The sequence below is a fragment of the Lissotriton vulgaris genome, chromosome 7, assembly GCF_964263255.1.
Source record: "Lissotriton vulgaris chromosome 7, aLisVul1.2, whole genome shotgun sequence".
NCBI lineage: Eukaryota > Metazoa > Chordata > Amphibia > Caudata > Salamandridae > Lissotriton > Lissotriton vulgaris.
The window spans coordinates 1,260,863,399-1,260,885,486 of NC_141695.1; the positions used below are offsets into that span (position 1 = coordinate 1,260,863,399).

The following is a 22,088-nucleotide window of genomic DNA, read 5'->3' on the forward strand; positions in this document are numbered from 1 at the left end:
GGGTTAGTCTTCATTCTTGCCTAGGTAAATATTACCTGTGGGTGTCCGTCATTCTATCCCTTTCCATCTGCTCTTAATAAAGCCTCTATGCACATGATTTTTGCTCTGATCTTTCCTCTGATGCATTTGCAAACTGTTTATTAGTATGTTCCAATTTTCCCCTTCCCTTAGGGTGTATTTGAACTGTTTCTTTTGAATTATTAATGTGTGGTGAACTCTAGAAGTTTCAATAAGACTTTAGCTAGATAGAATAGGATTAGGGCTGAATTGCATATAGGCTATAGAAATTCATTGACTGATGTGGTTTGAACTTGCCGTCCCTAGTTTAAGTCTAAACTGATTAGCATGTTCTCTGTTACCCATACCCTTTAGAAACTCCGTTTACCCTAAATGGTGTTAGCCGTCTTGCATAGCTATTTCATCTTTCTGATTCTGTTTATTGATGTTTTTATCAGCATCTGTCTCATAATCTTGTCACTTTAAAATTGATATATATAAACTCTTAAAACGCCTCAGGTGTCTGTGGTCATTCTAAAAGGTACATCAAATATTAATTGAATAAAGAAGTGGTGTATTTTGAAGTGTTATCACCTACTCTCGTGCTCCTGATCCATTAGGAGTAAGTACCTGTGGTAAGTCAGGTACCAAGACAAAAGTGTCACAGGAAACACACACACAATACTGATAGTAGCGTGTAAAATCACCCGACTTGTAAATTGGGTTTTGCAAACGCATACATGGGCCCAAGTGCGTGATAATCTGGCAGTCTGTAGGGCCGGGTGACCTGCGAGCTCTATCAGTATTTCTGGTAGCAGCAAGATGGTTAGGACTAGTTAGGATAGGTAGATAATAGAGTTACTATTGAACCGTGAGAAATAAAATGTGCTGCTAAAATTTTATTATATGCTGCTATAAAAAAGGATTGTTGTTTTATATGAATATCATAGAATAAGTTTGATATATTGCATGCATTATTGAATATATTACTAACCAATTGTGAGTAAATGTTTTATGTTGTGGGGATCCCCGGGGAACAGAAATAGCAGGTGGTGAGCAGAATCCACTTGGCTGTAAGGTCACTGGCAAAGGGAGAAATTAGTGCATGGTTAGGCAGAACTGGAAGCGCTAATCAGGGTTTTCTTCTTTTTCAAAAATTATCTGAAGCGTGTATGTTAGCTATCAGGACCGTGGTGAAACTCCCGTTGTGATATCACCTAGTAAGGGTCACAGACGGCAGGAGTAATAGGTTCTTGGAGCTTGAGTGGCAGCAAAGGAGAGCATTGGTGAAAAATTTGACTTAGTATATATCCCGGAAAGAAGTGGATTAGTCAAAAGAGTAGCAGGTTCTCTATTTGCTTGTGTGAAAAGGATAGGCGGAAGGGATCTATCCGTTGTGAATGAAAAGTAGACAGAAGTGGTTTACTTGCAGTAAAAGAAAGACTCTTTTCCTTTCCAAGACCCTTTGGCATAGTGACAGTCGTTTTACCTTGTTAGTTAAAATTTGTACGCGCACTTTAGGAAAAATTCAAAGTTTCCGTTACCTTGTGAAGGAGGGAGTCAGTCGCAAGACCGCGCTGACGTCACTCCGTGCCGGGCTGGTATTGGAGGAGCCAGCGAATACAAGGCGAAGATAGAGTTGTAAGGGAGGGGTGAGCGCCGCAGAGTGAGACCGCGTTTCACGAAGGGCCGCGCATCCATTGGTCAACAGATTTTGAAATCTCAATGCTGATTGGTTGCCGGAAGTTGAAAGACGTATTTGCATTGGAAGCACAAAAGTAAACAAAATTTTCCGAACCGAGCTTGTGGGTTGTGTCGAGAGGTGTATGTGGTATCCTGAATTTTTGCCTGATCCCAGAAATCTAGGGTGTCATAGGGAATTGATGAGAAGAGGCAGACCTCACAATATGTACGGAGTCAAGAGAAAAATGTCCTTCACTGAAAAAATAAGGAACTATTTCAAAAAAGATAAGCCCATTCAAACTAGGGAGGGAGTAATCATTCCACCTCCTAATACTCCCGCTTCATTCATGATGTTTGAAAAAGGGTACCATACCTGTGTGTGGTTAGAGAATTGGGTAAAGTACACAGAAGAGGATGGAATCCTAGCTTTTCCCCTCGATGGTACCTTCAATGGTAGAATCTTGTTTAATCTGAGAACCCGAATCGATGAATTACACCCCCGACCCAGACTAACACAGTATGAAGCTTTAGAGGAGTGGGAGATTGAGGCTCTAGAGCGAGACAGGCCCCGAATGAACAAAGGAGTGAGCAAATGGTATCCTAAGTTACACAAAGAGACTAAGGAACAAAAGATGAAACGGTGGAGACAGAATATGATGGTTGAAGGGCTGTTCCCGATGTTTGGGGTAACTGAGCAAACAGGTGGGAAAAAGACAGAAAAGAGTCGACCTTTAATAGCCATGGGGGACTCGGAGGATGAATATCTGGAGGATTTGTTGATGAAAAATCCGCCACCTTATGCCGAAGCTTCAGGAACTTTAAGTTCGAAAAATCCTTTTCTCCACCATGCTAGGAGTAGGAGGGCGAGCGAGACAGACCTAGCTGGTATCGGCAGTAAATCTAGCAATAGTGATGAATTTTGTAGACCTAGTACTGCAGTCCCAAATTACCGACCTTTTGGTGAGGATAGACCGGGGTCAGCCGTTCCCACCGCTCCGAGTATTTACCCTCCTTTGGTGCCTCAGATATTGCATGGTGACTCATCAGAAAGGGTCTTGCAAGAAAAGGAGAGAGATGCCCTGATTAAACAAAGTAATGAACTGATTCAAACCATAGCTCAGATACATCCCAGCCCGGATGCTCTGACGATACCTGTAACTATTGGTCCCGCTATACCCATTTATGGGGATAGGCAGACTAGTCCTAAAGCTCCAATCCTTACTCCAATGTCAGTTCCTCCACGAAAAGAACCACTTGTTTTTGATGACCAGGCAAGCGAGTGTGAGTCTGTAGTCTCTCTAATGGATCTGCCCATAAGAGAGCCCAGTACTGGTGGGTCTAGGTCAGGGAATCAGACCAAGGCCAAGGAAGTCCTCATAGAAACTACAACAGGAATCCGGAGTGCAACAGTAGGGACTCCAGAGGAACTGGATAGATGGACTAAGGAAATGGATCGAGAACCTTCCTTGTCCAAACCTTTGGACATCTACAGATTAAGGATAGAGATAGAGGAGTTAATGGCAGGGAATGTGGGATTAGACAGGCTAAACACCCTTAGCGAAGAAGAGTTGCTGTTTATCAGTAAAAGCCTTACCCGAAATACTAGAGTACTCCATGAAAAACTAATGGATGCGGCTGCAGACATGGGAATTGATGTAAGTCGATCCAAAGTCCTACAGAAACCGTATAGGGCAGAATTTTCAGACAAAGATTTAGAAAATATGAATGTTTCACGAAAAAGGACCCAGATAAAGGAATTGTTGAGTGTGTTGCAGAAATGGGGAGATCTGGACAAGTGGAAAACTAGGTGGGCAAAGAAAAAGGAGGAGAGTAGGACAAAGCCCAAAGCTTCTGAGTTTGTGTTAAAAGAAGTAGGACAAGCAGAAAAACTGTGTCCCATGAGGGAAGTGCCAGGGGGAAAATATGTACATGTCCCATGGTCCCGGCATGACATTGTGTCATTCACCAATGATTTCCCAAAATTAAGGGAGAAGCCCGTGGAATGGTATAGGCAGGTAGAGCGATTTGTGAAGGTCCAGAAGTGCCTTTTGAAAGACCTGGATGGGTTCTTTGACATTGTAGTTCCGGTAGATTTATGGACCGATTGCAAAATAGAGATTGATTGGCCCAGTGAAGAATTTCCAAGGGACCCACACACTGGAGCCCCTTCTTCAGAGGTGATGAGAAAGTATGACCAAGTCATACAATTTCTAAAGAAAAAGGTGCCAGCAAAAGAAACTGATTGGACCGAATCGATAGAACCACCCAGGATCACAACAAAACAGTCCATTCATATTATCAGAGGCTATTGCAGGTATTCAAGACCTACAGTGGCATCGATAATATTGAAATGAAAGACATGACTCATTTTATTTATCGATTCGTGCTAGGGCTAAAACCAGAAATATCCCAGTGGATTAGAGATAACAAAATCTGTTGGCAGGGAAAGCCTATAGATGATGTTCTCAAGTATGCTAAGTACTGTGAGGATGAAATGGAGAACAAGAAAAAGGCCCTGAAGGAAAAGGTGATGTGGGCACAGGTTAAATTGGCTGAGCAACAAGAAAAACAGTTGAGTAAAATGAATAGCAATGTTTCGAACAATAACTCGGGAGGGGGAGGGAAGCCTCGAGTTAAGATGAGCAAAGAAGAGGCTAAAAAGAAGTTCCCCTGTCACGGGTGTGGGCAGATAGGGCATTGGAGAGACGAGTGTCCTCATTTGCAAGCTGGTAACGCCCCCATAAATGGTTTAAATCCACAGGTGCAGAAAGAGGGGCCACGAAAGAATCAGCAACAGGTAAATCTACCTCCATTACCTAGAGCTCCTAGACCTAATTATAAGAATCAGGCCCCACAGAATGAGAGGGTTGAAGTATGGGAAGGACAGAGTGAGAGAAATCAGGCAACCTCACAGTTCCTATTAAATGATACATTCCTCTGTGATGAACAATACTGACGGGGCCTGAGGGGGGAGGAAGGGGAGTGCGTGCTTGGCGCATCCCTACCGGTGGACCAGTCAGGGCCATACATTGAAGGAAAGGTTGAAGGAAATGATGTCACCTTTCTGTTGGACACTGGTGCTACCCGTTCGACTGTGAGAACAGCGGACGTTCCTAACCTACCCCTCTCGGGAGAAGCAATCCAAGTAGTAGGCGTATCAAACCAGATAATTAGCACTCCTGTAACTGAACCCATGGAGATTTCTATAGGGAATGTCAAAGAAATGCACAGATTTGTGGTTTGCGATTCCAGTCCTGTAAATTTACTGGGACGTGATTTGTTATGCAAAATGAACTGTACCATCTTTTGCACGCCAAGAGGTGTTGAGATTCAGACCCCAGATGAAGATGGCCTGTACAAGCTAATGCTGTTAAGGCCCGATACCGAAGCCAGGCCCATAACAATTCTTGATTTGCCTGAAGAACTCCAGCAAAAGGTGGTACCAGAAGTATGGGATTTTACCGGGAAAGATTTAGGATTAATGGCAAATGTGGACCCAGTCAGAATAGCCATCAAACCTAATGCTACCTACCCAAAAACAAAACAGTATAAAATGAGTGCAGAAGTGAAAGCTGGAGTCGCACTTGAAATAAACAGATTATTGGAGGCAGACATAATTCAAGAGGTGTTGAGCAGTCCCTGTAACTCGCCCATAATTGGAATTAAAAAGCCTAGTGGAAAGTACAGGGTAGTGCAGGACTTGCGAAAGGTAAACCAGATTGTTGTACCTTGTTGTCCCATTGTGCCAAACCCTGCTGCGATCTTATATCGGATTCCCTGGAATGCGGAGTGGTTTACTGTCATAGACTTGTGTCATGCATTCTTTTCCATCCCATTGCATCCAGAAAGCAAGTTTCTTTTCTCTTTTGAGTTTGACAGTCATGTCTATGTCTGGAATCGTGTCCCCCAGGGGTACACAGAAAGCCCCTCCATCTTTAATCAGATCTTAAAAAGATGTCTTGAATCTTTAGTTCTACCAAAGAAGTCTGTCCTGGTCCAGTACATAGACGACCTATTGGTGGCGTCTAAAAGTCAAAGCGACTGTGTTACTGATACCATTGCTCTGCTAAATCACCTGGGCAGAGGTGGACACAAAGTATCTCCTGACAAATTACAGTTTTGTAAGAATTCAGTAACATATTTAGGACACCAGATCGAGAAAGGTATCAGAAGAGTCACCTCAGAAAGAATCAGAATAATTCGGGATATGGAACTGCCCAGAACTCAGAAGGACGTTAGAGTTGTGGGATACTGCAGACAGTGGATTGTGGGATTTGTGGTACTTGCCAAACCTCTGATAAAAATGACGAAGAAAGGGGCAGACGATCCAGTCACCTGGGATGATGAAAGCATGACAGCCTGAAAAAAATTGCGAAACTGTCTATGCTCTGCTCCTGCATTGGGAATGCCTGATTATTCCAAGAACTTTGAGTTATTCTGTGATACGCGAGACAATTGTGCACTCTCAGTCCTGACCCAAGAGCATGGTCTGACTAGACGTCCTGTGGCCTACTTTTCAGCCACACTGGACCCAGTAGCTGCTGGGCTTCCGGGGTGTCTGAAAGCAATGGCTGCCACATGCACAAGCCTGGAACAGAGTGAGAACATTGTCATGGGACATCCTGTAACGGTTTATGTTCCACATTCAGTTGTGATCCTGCTAACCCGAACCAAAACTCAATATCTCACTCCTAGTCGGCTGACTAAATATGAGAGAATTCTTATTAGTGCAGAAAATGTAATAATTTCCAGATGTAACATCCTGAACCCGGCAACGCTATTGCCCCTTGCCCAAGAATCAGGAACGGAAGGTGAATTCGAACATAATTGCATTGATCTGACTGAGTTTAGTACTAAACCTCGTCCTGACATAAAAGAAATGGCCCTTATCAATGCTGACTTAGTGATGTTTGTGGATGGCTCTTGCCTGAGGCATGAGGATGGTGGACTGAGTGCTGCCTATGCTGTAGTAACTCTGGAAACAACCTTAGAAGCATCCTATTTGAGTGAAGTCAAATCTGCCCAAGTGGCCGAGCTTATAGCATTGGCCAGAGCTTGCAAACATGGAAAGGGCAAACGAGTAACCGTATATACTGACAGTCAATATGGTTATGGGGTTGTTCATGACTTCGGCCAACTATGGCTACAAAGTGAATTCATGACTTCCTCAGGTACCCCCATCAGAAATGGAAAGGTGGTGCAAAGCCTATTGGAAGCAATCCAATTGCCCAAAGAATTGGCAGTGGTTAAATGTGCTGCTCACCAATCTCGAAAGGATGAAGTGGCAGCCGGAAACAGGTATGCTGACCAAATTGCTCAGTACTGTGCACGATACAAAATGTCCCTAAAAATCCAATTATGGGGCGGAAACAGCTGCCAACTTATGGTGTTTGAGAATGTATCTTCCTGGAAGGAACTGAGAGAGTTGCAACAGGCAGCAACTGAGGGGGAAAACTAAGATGGGAGACTGAGGAATGTCAACTCAGAGAAAGGGATGGTATCATAGTGAATAAAGATGGTATGCCTGTGTTGCCAGACTGTATGGCTAACCCAATGGTTCGGATGATTCATGGAGACACTCATGTTGGAAGGGATGCAATGTGCCGTGTGTTTGATAAGGTGTTTTACAATTCAAAATTCAGGAATATCGCGGATAAGTACTGCCAGAGGTGCCTGGTGTGTCAGCAGTTCAATGCAGGAAAGAGGACTGTGGTAGAGCAAAGTACCATTGGAAAGGCAGAAGGCCCCTTTGTCAGATTGCAGGCAGATTTCATACAATTGCCCATGTGTAGAGGATACAGATATGTCTTAGTAATAGTTTGCCTATTCTCAAGATGGGTGGAAGCTTACCCAGCCAAGAAGAATGATGCCATTACTGTGGCAAAATTGTTACTCAGAGAGCTGATCCCTAGATTTGGTTTCCCAGAGACTATTGAAACAGACCAGGGTGGGCACTTTGCTGGGAAAATCCTAAATGAACTCTATGCAGCATTCAAAATTGAGCCTAAACTACACTTTGCATATCATCCAGAGGCTTCTGGAATAGTGGAACAAATAAATGGCACCATCAAATCAAGATTGGCAAAAATGTGTGATACCACTAAATTGAACTGGATAGAAGCCTTGCCTCTTGTCTTGATGGGATTAAGGAGCATCCCGAGCCGAAAAACAGGCCTGAGCCCCCATGAGGTACTAATGGGAAGAGTGATGCGACAGGCATGGGTACCTGGACACAAACTGCTGAGTATTTCTGATGATTTGGTGCTAGAATACTGCAGGCAGCTGGGTGACCAAGTGCGTTCTATCTCTCACCAGATTGGAGAGACTGCTGATGAATGGCCAACCACTCCAGTCCATAAAATCAGACCTGGAGATTGGGTGGTGTTGAAGAAACACACCCGGAAGAGTTGCCTTGGACCAAAGTGGGGGAAAAAGAGGCAAGTGATCCTTGTAACTACCACCGCTTTAAAGTGTGCTGGAGTGCCAAAGTGGATTCATGCCAGCCACACTAAGAAGGTAGCCAAGGAGGAGACGGCTGAAGCTGAGGGTGATGCAGCTGAAGAGACTCCAGACGAGGGTCCAGATCTAGCTGACGTGATACTACCCGGCACCAGCCAAGACGAGTGGTTTCCAGCAGATGACCTGATTCTTGATCCAATAAGAACCAGAAAATATTCCTACTTAGATAGAGAGTGGGATAGTGAGGGTGAGACAGGACTAGCAGAGGAAGGTCAGGTCAACGAGAATCACATCAGACCTGATCAGGAAATAGGCCAAGTAGGGACAGACCAAGTCATCGACACTCCTCCAGAGACTCCAGAAGCCGGAAAGGGACAGATAGTGGTTAAAGTTGAAGTTCATGCGGAAGAAAATCAAGGGGTCGAAGTGCATGAACAGGAACAGATAGAAACAGACGAACGTGTTCAGGAACCAGAGTCCAAGCTGGTTGAAAATCAAGATCAAATACAGACCATACCTGAACAAGGCCAGCTTAGAAACCAGGCAGAAGAAACTGATGAAAGACCTGGACCTAGTCAGACAGGAGAGGAAAAAGACAGTGCCAATACAATAGTGCCACACCAAAGTGAAAACAAGGGGATTCACGAGGAGAGCAAAGTATCCTCAACCACTAAGAGGCCCAGAAAACAGGAGAGACCAAGATATATAAAGAGACTGAAACTAAGACTGAAAACTGTTGAAGAAAAATTAGAAGACAGAAAAAGAGCTGCAAGTGAAAGACAAAGAGACGAGGCTCAGCAAAGTAGACGCAGCATCAGGTTTAAGAAAGCAAACAAGAACTATTGAAGTCCTGAATGGACCTTTTTGGTGTTGGAAGAAATTGACGACCCTGAAGAAAGTGACCGCAGTGATCTCGATTCCGTTGAGGATCACAGCTCTGAGGTAGAAGACCCACCCTGAAAGGTGAAACTGCGTTAGCATCTTGAAACGAAACAAAGAGGGGTTAACCCTTTCGATGCTGATGACGAGCTCAGCTCGTCATCACCCACGGGTGTCGTGTGCTGATGAGGAGCTGAGCTCGTCATGACAACAGCAAACTGGTAATTTGCAGCACAGCGCAAAAATCACTGCAGCAGCGATGCGGTTAAAAAGTCCCAGAAACAAAAATGTCTAATTCAAGTGTAAATGGAAGACCAAAAGGGAATTGTTGCAAAACTTGCTGTAAAATATGCCTATGCAGTGTAGCAATAGTTATAGTAATCTGGATAGGATTAACAGTCTTTATACCTTTTATGATAAGTAAAGATCCTAACCTGTACCCTACTAAACCAATGAACCCAGATCCAGTAGTTGTACATACTGAAGAAACACCACTAAGTGTAGAAAGACATGACAACTCAGTTAGCTTAAGACAAACACAACATGACTTAGAAGCACCAGATGAGGATGGACTACATTTTCACCACATGAGAAATCGATCACATTTAAATGTCTTTGCAAATCTTTTAGTGCATTACGCAGAAGCTATGGAAATAGAAGATTGTTATGTCTGCATGAAGCTACCTACTTCTGTAGCTGAAGGCGTGACTTATCACCATTTGCCCCTGGCTTATGGGATTTCCTGTATTATATTAGCAAGCTTATTTTATAGAAGCACATTACAGTGCTACTATTCAAACACTGACGTGATTTTTTCTGAACTACCTGTTCGAGGGAACCTGAATGTTGTGCATGTTAGAAGCGAGGTAACTAGATACATGGGAGAATACTTCCTGACTATAGGTGACATAGACTTACATGAAGCTCGAAGAGATAATTTGACTTGCTCATTACATGAGCAAGAAAAGATGTTCTTGAAAATGGCAGAAAAGAGAAGGGAGAGTTTCCAAAGAAAGGCTAATGATAAGAAACAGCAAACTCCTAAATGGGCTGAGAACATGGAAGGCACCTCAAATGGCGATGCAAATCCTGCGCTGTTGTTGGATTTTGAACGAAAGGCGAAACTTTGTCTTCATAGAGAAAAGACTAGTTATTATAACAACGTATTCATCGGTTCCAGCGAATGCGACCATAATTACAAGGTAATTGGAGGTTGGGGTTTCAAAAATGGGTCAGAACCTGTGTTTCCCGGAATTTATTATATATGTGGAAACAAGGCTTATTTCAAATTACCGGATCACTGGTATGGAAGCTGCTACTTTGGCATTGTCTTCCCGAAAATATACCATGTGAATAACGCTGCTGGAAGCAATGAAGACACTAATGGCTTAGTGCGTAGTAAAAGTGAGAGTGTAGGAGAAATTCTAGGTGATATTTTTAGTGCACTGATACCTGGAATGGGGGTAGTTCTGAATACTCACTGTATCTGCAAATTATCTACGGTAGTGGATCGGTTGTCAACTGACACTGCTGCTGGATTCCTGTTGGTCAATACTGAAATGGTTGCGATCAGATCAATGGTTTTGCAAAATCGCCTTGCTCTTGATACCTTATTGGCAAAAGAGGGCGGGGTCTGTAGAATGCTGAAGGCGCAACATTGTTGCACTTACATTCCAGATAAAAGCGTAGAAATTAAGAAATATGTGCAAAATATAATTAATTTGGAAAAAGAACTTAAACCATTGGAGGTTGACAGTGCCTGGAAGAGACTGACTGATGGTCTCTCTTCTGTAGGTAGTTGGTTCACTAGTGTGGGCCGTAGTCTAGTAGGTAAAATACTGATGCCAATAGCTGGAATAAGTCTGATTGTGTTTATTATAATAATTTGCTGCAAATGCCAAAAATGCAGAAAGAAGTACACTGTAAATAGGAGGGGAGTGAAACGGAATGTGGATGAACTCGAATTAGAAGAATTAAGGAGCCAGATCTATAAAAAATCTAGAGAACCCCACCCAAATAAAGCTGCAGACAAACGGCATAATAATAAATTTGTGGAAATTGAAATGAGTGAGATGTGAGAAATTATAGTTGGCATCTGTTTCCATTAGTAGTGATGATAGTAAATATCATCAAAGAGGGGATTGATGGAGTGGAAGTTTGCGCCCAAGGCAACCTGCTCTGCACATGAACCTCGATTAAACTTATAATAGTACTAAACAATCCTGTCCATCATTAATATTCCTTTTCTAGTACACACGGGTGTCCCAGAGATGCTTGCCTATGTGTTTACTAACAGTAACACCGCTTGCATACTGTAAAATGGCCGCTTCGCAGAAATTCAGTCTGCGCATGCGTCGGTCATTTGGAGGGAAAAGTCCGCTCATGCGCATTGTAGCTGACCTGCCCGCTTGTTCTAACCATGCTCTGCGCTTGCCCATGCTGCTTCGCATTTCTGTCTATTCTCGCACTAATCATTAAGCGCTATAGTTAATATGAAGTAAGGGGTGAAGTGTAGGTAATCATGGTGTACAGTGTGTTCTGTTTTGCTGTGTTATTAATTTGTTATCGCTTACTTTTCATGTACCACGTATACATTGGCCTGGGTATGGGAGCCCGACTCCATCTTGTAACTCGTTCCGACCCTGTCACGTGACGAGGGAAAACCCACACTGCGCAGAAGCAAATCTCAGCCAGCTGGCTCCTGAAGCAAGATGCGCCTGAGAACCTACCTAGGTTCTTGTCAAAGATGCTGACAGTCACCTTGAACTGTGCAACATTGTATCAAAATGCCTAGTCAGGTAGGGAGAAATTGTCCGACTTGTCCGAGTAGCAGACCTGTCACTGACCCCACGAATCTATAGGTGATTGATACAGAGAGCTGCGGAGCCCTCTGTCCGAATTTTCCACAAACTCCAAGGGGTGGAAATAGTCTTAAGTGCTGGCGAAGCACTTTGGCTGGGGATTCGAAAAACCCAATCGGGGTTATTGGCGGATTCCGTGCAGTGAGGGGGTAACGCAGGCGTTGCATCCGAAGCTGTGGGGGTGGTCGTGCCCTTTGGTGAGCCCAGTCCTGACCCAGAACCTGAGGGGTATCCTGTCCTGGTTTCCGTGAGCTGCTACCTGCTCCCCTTCTGGTATCCTTGAGGGTCCTTGTCCTCGTCCTTCCCGAAACTGACCTGTGGCCAGGGTTAGTCTTCATTCTTGCCTAGGTAAATATTACCTGTGGGTGTCCGTCATTCTATCCCTTTCCTTCTGCTCTTAATAAAGCCTCTATGCACATGATTTTTGCTCTGATCTTTCCTCTGATGCATTTGCAAACTGTATATTAGTATGTTCCAATTTTCCCCTTCCCTTAGGGTGTATTTGAACTGTTTCTTTTGAATTATTAATGTGTGGTGAACTCTAGAAGTTGCAATAAGACTTTAGCTAGATAGAATAGGATTAGGGCTGAATTGCATATAGGCAATAGAAATTCATTGACTGATGTGGTTTGAACTTGCCGTCCCTAGTTTAAGTCTAAACTGATTAGCATGTTCTCTGTTACCCATACCCTTTAGAAACTCCGTTTACCCTAAATGGTGTTAGCCTTCTTGCATAGCTATTTCATCTTTCTGATTCTGTTTATTGATGTTTTTATCAGCATCTGTCTCATAATCTAATCACTTTAAAATTTATATATATAAACTCTTAAAACGCCTCAGGTGTTTGTGGTCATTCTAAAAGGTACATCAAATATTAATTGAATAAAGAAGTGGTGTATTTTGAAGTGTTATCACCTACCCTCGTGCTCCTGATCCATTAGGAGGAGTAAGTACCTGTGGTAAGTCAGGTACCAAGACAAAAGTGTCACAGGAAACACACACACAATACTGATAGTAGCGTGTAAAATCACCCGACTTGTAAATTGGGTTTTGCAAACGCATACATGGGCCCAAGTGCGGGATAATCTGGCAGTCTGTAGGGCCGGGTGACCTGCGCACTCTATCAGTATTTGTTTAGTAATAGTTAGGTGACTTTTTGCGCGATACCCCTAGCTGTCCTAAAAAGAAACGATCATAAGGAAGCAACATTTTGGACTACAATAGTATGAAAGGTGGGAGTATGGACCTCTGCAGAACAGTTTACTTAACAGAGTTAAGCTGAACACTCAAAGATGTGCTATGAATAGAAGTTTGCAATGTAAGTGGTGAACTTAAAACCTTACACAGAAAATACTGCATAGTAGATACTTTTGAAAAAAGGACTGTATTTTTGACACATCTTTCAGAAAGTACATTATGAACCAAAAAGTTGTCCAGAAATCCAACAACATGCTATTATGATATGAAAGTCAAACAAATGTACGTGCAAGAGAAAATTATGAGCAGCACTGTGTCTTTATGGCAGGCTAAAGTATCCAGATAGAATGCACTTCCTAAAACAATAAGCATAAAACACAAATGAAAAAGACATACTTTACACCTCATGTTGCATCTGCAGTCTAACAAAAGGCCCATCACCAAAACCTAATGGGTACAACACATGGCACAATATAACCATCAAGGGAATGCATTGCCTTGATAAATAGGCCATCCAAGCAAGAGCAAACCATTATTCCGTGCATAAACACAGGCTAAGGAAGCTTCTTACCCACAGCATCTACACAGACTGGTAAAGCTTTTACGAAGCATCTCAGGAGAGACCAGGGGAGATTTTATGTTGAACTTAAGCACAGATCGATAGTGATGATATCATACACTTCAGCACAGACAAGGGGATTATCTATACTGATCACAAGCATAGACTAGGGAGACTATCGAAAACATCAGGATCACCTGAGTAAGCACCTATCCAGCACATCAGAATGATGGACCACAGAAAAAAAGAAGGTTGTTTTTTATCTCACCTTCGGCTGTGCTTGGGCGTCAACTGCCTCCCCAAGCGCCCTTACATCCGCTTCTATAGGAAAACAAAAAGAAACAAAATTAATGACAGATCATCACCATGGACCGGGGCACAAGTACTTTTTGGTTTCCACTTGTGCCAAAGTGGGTGTGCGCCTCTAAAGGGCAGGTGTCCCAATCTGGTGACAATGGGCTCAAGTTGCATGCATTACTTGGGGCTCTTGTGCTCTTGCAAAGGTTAGTCTCGTCCTAACGTGCACCTTGAATTTGCCAGACCGACACCATGATGGATACGAAGATGTGTGGGTGCTTCACCGTGCACTCGCAGGTGATTCGATGTTTGTGGCCATTGTTTTTGTGTTTACTTTGCTGTGCTTTGGTTTGGCTTCTCTGAAGACAGTTTTCATTTTTTATTTTTGTAGTGGTTTCCACCCTGTCACTTAATGCCAAAATGCTAGAGATATATGTGAGAGATTGCTACTCCTCTGAAGTCATCCAAGAAAACGGGTGGGGTGGTATGTCAGCTGCTTGTATCGTCAGGGCAGAGAGTGAGTTTAGCAGGCCGGGGCTAGGATACCTGGTTAGGCGGTAAACTCACTGCATGCGGTGGTACCTGCACAGCTTGTCCTTTGATCATCAGCATGATTTCCTACCATACTAGGTGTTCTGTGGGCATAGAGGAAGCTCAGATGTGCTCGAAGACTATGATTTGTATTCCTCTGCATGCAAAGCTGTGAACTCAGTAGTGCAGTACTGCCTGGACACTGACATTTTATGACTTGCCATGCCTAGTCATTCTCTTCTTGGTGGCCCTGGAAGACCTGGAGAGCATACCTGAGGCAACTCGGGTGGGGGAGAAGCAATCACCTTATTACATTATTCACATTATTTTCTTAGTGCCCCTGGAGAAGATTGACAGAGAACGCTTACCAGGTGCTGTCCACACCCTACTTAAACATGCCATCCTCATATACGGCTTGAAGAAAGACATGACAGACACTCAAATCTTGGAAATCTTGGATATTTGCACGCACTTTTCCCCTCCTGAGGCGGAAGCCGGGAGGTCTCTTGTCTTTCCTGATTTTAATATTGTAATTTCGTGATTTTACTCGTTGGACACTTATCTTTAGTAATTTCCACACCCGAGCTAAAGCGGTGTGTTGAGACCCCCCAGCGCTTAGCAGCGCCTTAGAATCACCTTGCACCCCCTCCCTGTAGCTCCGGTCCCGCTCTCGGCTGAGTGCTGACGCCGAGGGCTGGGCGCCGTTTTTTTGGCGGCCATCTTGGGTCGGGCTGGGTTGGTGAGGCCATTGACAGCGCTATAAAAACAGTCAGTAATGGCTCCGCGCAGTGGACACGAACAGCGGACACGCCGGACCTGCGCCGGAGTCGTGCCAGAGTCCTGCCCGTCAGAGTCCTGCCCGTCAGAGTCCTGCCCGTCAGAGTCCTGCCCGTCAGAGTCCTGCCCGTCAGAGTCCTGCCCGTCAGAGTCCTGCCCGTCAGAGTCCTGCCCGTCTGCCCGTCTGCGCTCGTTCGCGCTCGACCGGGCTTAGGGCTTAGGGACTCTGGCACACGTACCTGCTATACCTCATCTGATCTACTAGCACTGAAGTCCGACAGGTACTGTCTGTCTCCTTCCACATGTGTTCCTATCAAGAGAAATAATATTCTCCGTATCCCGAGCCCTGTGATTTCGAGGCAGTCACCCCCTCTAAAGTTAGCTACCCTTAATACTAGGTCTTTACAGAAACACCACCTAGAAATATTCACCCTCCTACAGGACGAGACCATTGATGTCCTGACACTCACCGAAACCTGGTTGAGCGACACCTCCTCCCCGGATATCATAGCCGCCCTTCCTAGCGGGTATGACATGGTCTGGCACAACCGACCAGAGGGGACCCGAGGTTGTGGTGTAGCAACGATTTTTAAAAGCCAGCTCATGGTAACTAAAATCTTAACTGAGACCATAAATGCTGCGGACCTACTAGGGATAAAAATCACTATGAATAACTCTTGTTTTATCATCTTAACAATATACTGCCCACCTCAAAGCACCTCAATGTTCAATGACTCCTTTTTTCCTATAATATCGGATTTATGTACACGTTATAAAAACATCTTGGTGACCGGTGACTAACATCCATTGGGATAAAAGGGACAAAGATCTATTAGCTCAGAAATTGCAGACCTCCATGACCGCTCTGGGATTGGCACAACTTGTGGAATCTCCAACCCACACAAAGGGCCATATTCTTGATCTTATCTGGTCCTCTATGCCAACGGCGGTCATTACAAATATTACACCCTGCATTTGGTCAGACCACCATCTAATTTCATATAACATACCGTATCATAACGTCCAGACTAAACTTCCACTAAAAACTAAAAAAGTACGCCAGTGGAAAAAAGTCAACGCTGACACCCTGACCAAAGCTTTGTCCAAACACAAACAGATATCTATAACTTCATCAGATGCTATTGACTTAGATTCAAACTACGACAGGATAACAACTACCCTCAGGCAATCTATTGAGGAGATAGCCCCTGAAAAAACACAAAAAATAAAGGGGGCAGAAAAAGGAGCCCCTTGGTTTACCCAGAGCCTACGAGACCAAAAAAGAAAGCTCCGCTATCTCGAAAGATGCTGGAGAAAATCTAAAAAGGACACCGATAGGGATTTATACAGAACATCGTTTCAATTGTATAAAAAGTTCATTATTTCAGCCAAGAAGGACTACTTTGAAGCACGCATGAACAACGCCACAAATATCCAGAAAGAGACCTTTCAAATTCTGAAGGAACTAAGTAAGAAGGAGGAAAAGGTAGACATACTGATTAACTGTGATACTTTTCAGGGATATTTCCTTGAAAAAGTAGCGTCCATATTGTCAGATATCAAGAAGGACAACCCGGTTATACACACCTTGCCACTGTCCCCTTCACACTCCTCAATCCCTATCGTCACTAGGTTTCCTGAAATCGATGCTACTTCCCTTAGACATCTAGTAGCGTCCACCAAGTCAGGTTCCCCTGCTGATTCTTTTCCGCCCGATATTTTCCGATTAGCAATCCCGATCTTAGAGGACCAGATCTTAGACCTTTTGAACACCTCATTAGCTACTAGATCATTACCAACTACCTTCAAAGAGGCACGCGTCAAACCATTGATAAAAAAGCCTGGGGCAGATCCAACTAGCCTGAAAAATTACAGGCCAATCTCCCAGCTGCCATTTTTATCAAAAGTACTAGAACAACATGTACTAAAATCCCTGTCATCCCTCCTGGAATCCCACCATCTTCTCCAGGAGCGGCAAGCTGGGTTTCGTGCTCACCATAGCACGGAACTAGTAATGCTGTCAGTATTGGATGAGCTCAGATGCATGGCCGACAGTAAAAAGCCAAGAGCCCTGAAATTATTAGACCTATCAGCGGCGTTTGATACGGTCGACCATGCACTGCTCCTGGACAGACTAGCTAGGTCCGGGATAAGAGAACAAGCCCTCCAGTGGCTGACAGCCTTCTTATCAGGGAGGACACAGAGGATCCAGTTAGCAGATCAGGTCTCCGAAGTAGGTACCTTAGTTTGTGGAGTCCGCAAGGGTCCGCGCTTTCTCCACTTTTATTTAACTTATACCTACAACCATTGATAGAATCCCTGGCAAACATGGGCTGTAAAGTTTTTAATTATGCCGATGATACTCAGCTACTGCTGAGTATCGACAATACCATATCGGCTCAGTCCCTAGCCCAAGACATATTACGATTCACAGTGAACTGGATGTCGTCCAACTTATTGAAAATAAATCCAGACAAAACGGAGGTTCTTGTAGTCTCGACTTCTACCTCCCCCTGGAATGACTTGTTCTGGCCACAAGAACTTGGACCCACCCCAAAACCGTGCTCTAATGTAAAGAGCCTTGGGATGAAAATTGACCAGGAACTATCAATGACCAACCAAGTGTCCGCTGTGGTTGGCTCATGCACTAATCTGATCAGGCAGCTACGTAAGCTTGCCCCTTTACTCTCAAGGAGCATGCTCCAAACCATTGTCTCAGCTACGATCGTGTCGAGAATTGATTACGGCAATGCACTATACCTAGGCCTCCCTAAAAACTCCATCAATCGTCTACAGGTCATCCTGAACGACGCAGCCCGCCTGATATTTGGAGTACCTAGGCGGACCCATGCCTCTCCCCTACTTTATAGGCTGCACTGGCTCCCCATGAAACAAAGAGTTGAATTCAAGAGCATGTGCATTTGCCATAAAGCAATCCATGGTCAGGCGCCAGCCTACATAAAAGATAGGCTCAGAATCTATGAACCTAAGCGTGTCCTCAGATCCTCCGATTCCCTCCTGCTATCCTGCCCACGTTTCAAACTGGCAACAAAAGGAGGCAGAGCTTTTTCAGTTCAAGCTCCCACCATCTGGAATAAGCTACCGGAGGTGCTCCGTAGAGAGGCCAACCTTCTTCGGTTTAGGAAAACCCTGAAAACTTTACTCTTCAAGGACGCATTTACATCTCCGTAGTTAAGTTAACATCTTTACCTTCACGTCATTCTCTTGTTGCTGTACTTTGTCAGAAGCGCTTTGAGACCTGTCGGTGAGTTGGCGCGATACAAAACTCAGTTACAATTACAAAAGTATCAGCTGATCTCAGAAAGAACTATACCAGAAATATTGTGCATTTTGGGATGAGGGTACTTTCAAAAACACTTGAAAAAAACCACAGTCTTCATTTTCAAATGTCACAATGGACTCAGAAGTGGAACTGAAACCATGTTAGCAAATATTAGTGAGGCACTCCTCTCCAAGGGTCATGAAGGCAAGCAGGTGACTTACACTTGTGGGTCTCTCAGGGGCCTACAATTCATTCTCCTTGAAATGGTGAGAGATCGGGCGAGGGGGAGAAACTACTTTAAATAGGTTCCATTCTTGCCTTACTGACATTAGCCAACAGTTTAGATTAGATCCCCGTTTTCATCCTCTTGTACAGCAACTTTTAAAGTACCACAGTGCATCTATCCATTCCCGTCAGTGTACATAGTCTATGTGAGTCCGCTAGCGCAGGTGTGAGGGGCACGATAATCATTTTAAAATTCATGTAAATGATACCTAGATTCACATACACCTGGAGAAGCACTCTGGTAGTCAGACAAACATAACCAAATGCCTTAACCACGTTTATAAAAGGATACAAGAGTTATCAAGGTGACACTGCAACCAATAGCCGAGCACGGTGATGAATGTCACTACACCTGGATATAATCTGATCAAATGGCCTTCATAGGGCGTGCCGGGAGTGCCGCAAACAAGATCTCAGTACGTAAAGGACTACGGTGCAGATCTCAGCTCTGCTCCTCAAATCAGTGTGGTGGTGAAGGGTACGGAAAGACATCCCACTCCTTCAAGCCCTAAATACAGAGCCCTGTGGTGGCAACCTAGACTAATGCTACGTTTTGTGCTCTAGGAGGCTTGAACTTGATACCAGTTTTTCGTCTCTCAGCAACTCATGGTCACCAACCTTTATGTCTCTTTTATTGGACTTTCTTCGACGGCTGTCCTGATTTATTTGTTACTTTATTTCCTTGACACAGGGTGCATCTAGGGTTCTGAGGTCCATGCTGGGTGCCATGAATTTCCATTGGTTAGAGCCTGGCTGGCATAAGCTACCATGCCCTCGGCTCACTGTATCAAGATAACACCAAGCATAGTAGGACTGGCATCAATAAGGAGCTCAGTGGAGATGTTTGGGTTCATTGCACCTCACTGTGGGTGTCGCAGACAAAGCTTCCTTCGTGTTATGGAAGGCCTCTTGTTATTCACGTGTCCAGGCCCAAGGTGTTTCTGCATTCTGGAAGTCTTATAATGGCTTGGTGAGGGTGGTAAGGTTGGTAATTAACTGTCCATAGTACCTCACCAGGTCTAGGAAGTTCTGTATCTCCATGACGTTCTTGAGGGGCAGTTGCTGCTTTGACATTTTGCGCTTTCTTCGGTCAGAGACTATTCCCTCAGCAGCCAAGCAATAGCCAAAGAAGTCGGTGCTCTGCTTCTGGAACTCACACTTGCCTCAGTGCAAGGTCAAACCACAGTCTTCGATTCTGGTGAGAAGGGTCCTCAGGCGACAGTTGTGTTCTTCTATGCGTGTGGTCTGCAGGAGAATGTCATCGTTCACGATGAGCGCCACCGGCAGTCCAGCTAAAACCTCCCAAATGCAGTATTGGAAGACTTTAGCTGCACTGACGATCCAAAGTTGAGGCGTCAGTAATGTTCAAGTCCCACATTCATGGAGAAGGTTGTGATACTCTGTGGATATTCAGCTGTGTCAGCCAGACGCAAGATCAATTTTGGAGAACTACTTGGATCCATTTGCTTTGGCCACAATGTCATCCATCACTTTTTTCTGCATTTGATTTAGCTGGTGCTTGGGGTTTTTGCTGGTGTGGCAGGCCTTGGCAAAATAGTTAGATTTGACACAGGTTGGACAGGAATTTCTTTTGGCAGGGCATGGACTGTCTTGGTGGTAGGGTTGCCACAGTCACTGGAGGTTTTACTGACTTTTCTAGCAGAGATCTTTTTCAGTGCCCCACCAGGTTTGGTAGTTGTGTTAGGGGGTTTGGCTTTGATGGACTTGGTGGTCAGCAATGCTTTGATGTGTACTGCTCGCACTTCAGATTGTTCATACGATCTAGCAAGTGCTAACACTATGTCAGTGCCATTTTGTTTTACCTTAAGATGTTTCCTAAGAGTTGATCCGAGCAGCACCTCTAAATGATGTTTACCCTGATCTCGAGTCCTTCAACCCACACATGCTGACAATCACACAGAGGGGGGTGTAGAAATGTCAATGGCTTCTTTTGGGCCTTGTTTGGCTTGGCACAATATGAAGCATTCATAATGTGTGTATCCATTTGGAACGGAACTGAACGGACTGTTAATTGTTTAAGAGTTGCATCACAGTCATTATCTTTGCCTGTCAGGCAGGCTGAGAAACATCTTGTGGACTTCATCTCGGGTGAAGTAGAGGAGGGTGCGTTTCATTGTGCCATCAGTTTCTTTCATTGAAACAAGGTAAACTTCAAATCTTGCGATCCAAGACTGCCAACAAGCAGCAGTGGAGGGGAGCATGTCAAAAGGCGGTATTGGTGCAGCAGCAATGGGCAGCATGACAATGAGCTCTTGGAGTCGTGAGGTGATTTGTTAGAGTCTGGGATCACAATCAAGTTGTGACGTCTCTGTGGTCACTCGTGGGAAATAACCAGCTCCTTGGTTGCCCTGAGAATAGGTTGTGGTGTCATATGTTGTGTTTCGGCAGAGTCACTATGGCAGTTTAACTGATAAGAAATGTGCCTGTGACAGTGTCTCACTCCAATCTTTATTGCATTTTATGATACTTTGTACATTGTATAAACCTTTAGGATACGTTATTTATTACCTCTTTTTAAATCTTACCATTGTAAACAATGTAGAGTCGCCCTCAATGCCAAATACTGATGTCTTCTTTACAGTGAGCAGTTTTCTTAAGGCAGATGTGTTTTACCGGAAAATTCCTGATCTCAAGTTAAATGTATTTTCACATTGCTGCTAATGATTGTTATATGTATTTATGAATTATTTTATGTTTATCTTTTATAGTTGTCTTTGACATTCGAATAAAGAGAGTTTTGACTTTGACTCTGAGGTTGTGGGGTCTTGCACAGCCGCTAGTGGGCGACAGTGTGAGGCTCAAGTTAGTTGTCTGCAAACCTCCTTGTGTGCCTGTGGTTCCCAACACTGTAGCCCCCCTGCAGACTCACTGTTGTCCACGCCAGCACACCAGCACTACTGTTGAGTCCCATAATACTGCTGGAGTACACCGTGTTGGGGCAACTGAATATGCACAGGCTGAGTCAGCTTTGGAAAATTCAGGTGGCATCAGAGGGGGAGGTGTGACATAGGTGTAGGTATGGGCCTACCTCATTGCCACCCCAGTGCATGGCAACATGCAAACAGGAAAGCACACACGCATGTGTTGGCTTGTTGTATCCAGTGCACGACTAAAGCATTAGTTGCCACCGCTATAATGTAACTGTTCTAAGTTTAATAGGAAAGCTTTCACTGTTTGTGTCGAGCACCGCATGTGCATAAAAGATACTAGCACTACTGCAGAGATTGCTGTACTTCCCCGTGTGTGGGAAAACATGCTC

At 44.3% G+C, this 22,088-nt stretch overlaps 1 protein-coding gene across 3 annotated transcripts in view; it reads right to left on the reverse strand.

The window, feature by feature from the left end:
- Window positions 1–22,088, reverse strand: part of RGS14 (regulator of G protein signaling 14) — a 372,155-nt gene that overhangs the window by 12,742 nt on the left and 337,325 nt on the right. For all 3 annotated transcript variants that reach the window (XM_086931804.1, XM_086931803.1, XM_086931805.1), the window contains one exon: window positions 13,904–13,956. In XM_086931804.1, coding sequence (XP_086787930.1) covers window positions 13,904–13,956 — 53 coding nt within the window. The remainder of the gene's footprint in view (window positions 1–13,903; window positions 13,957–22,088) is intronic.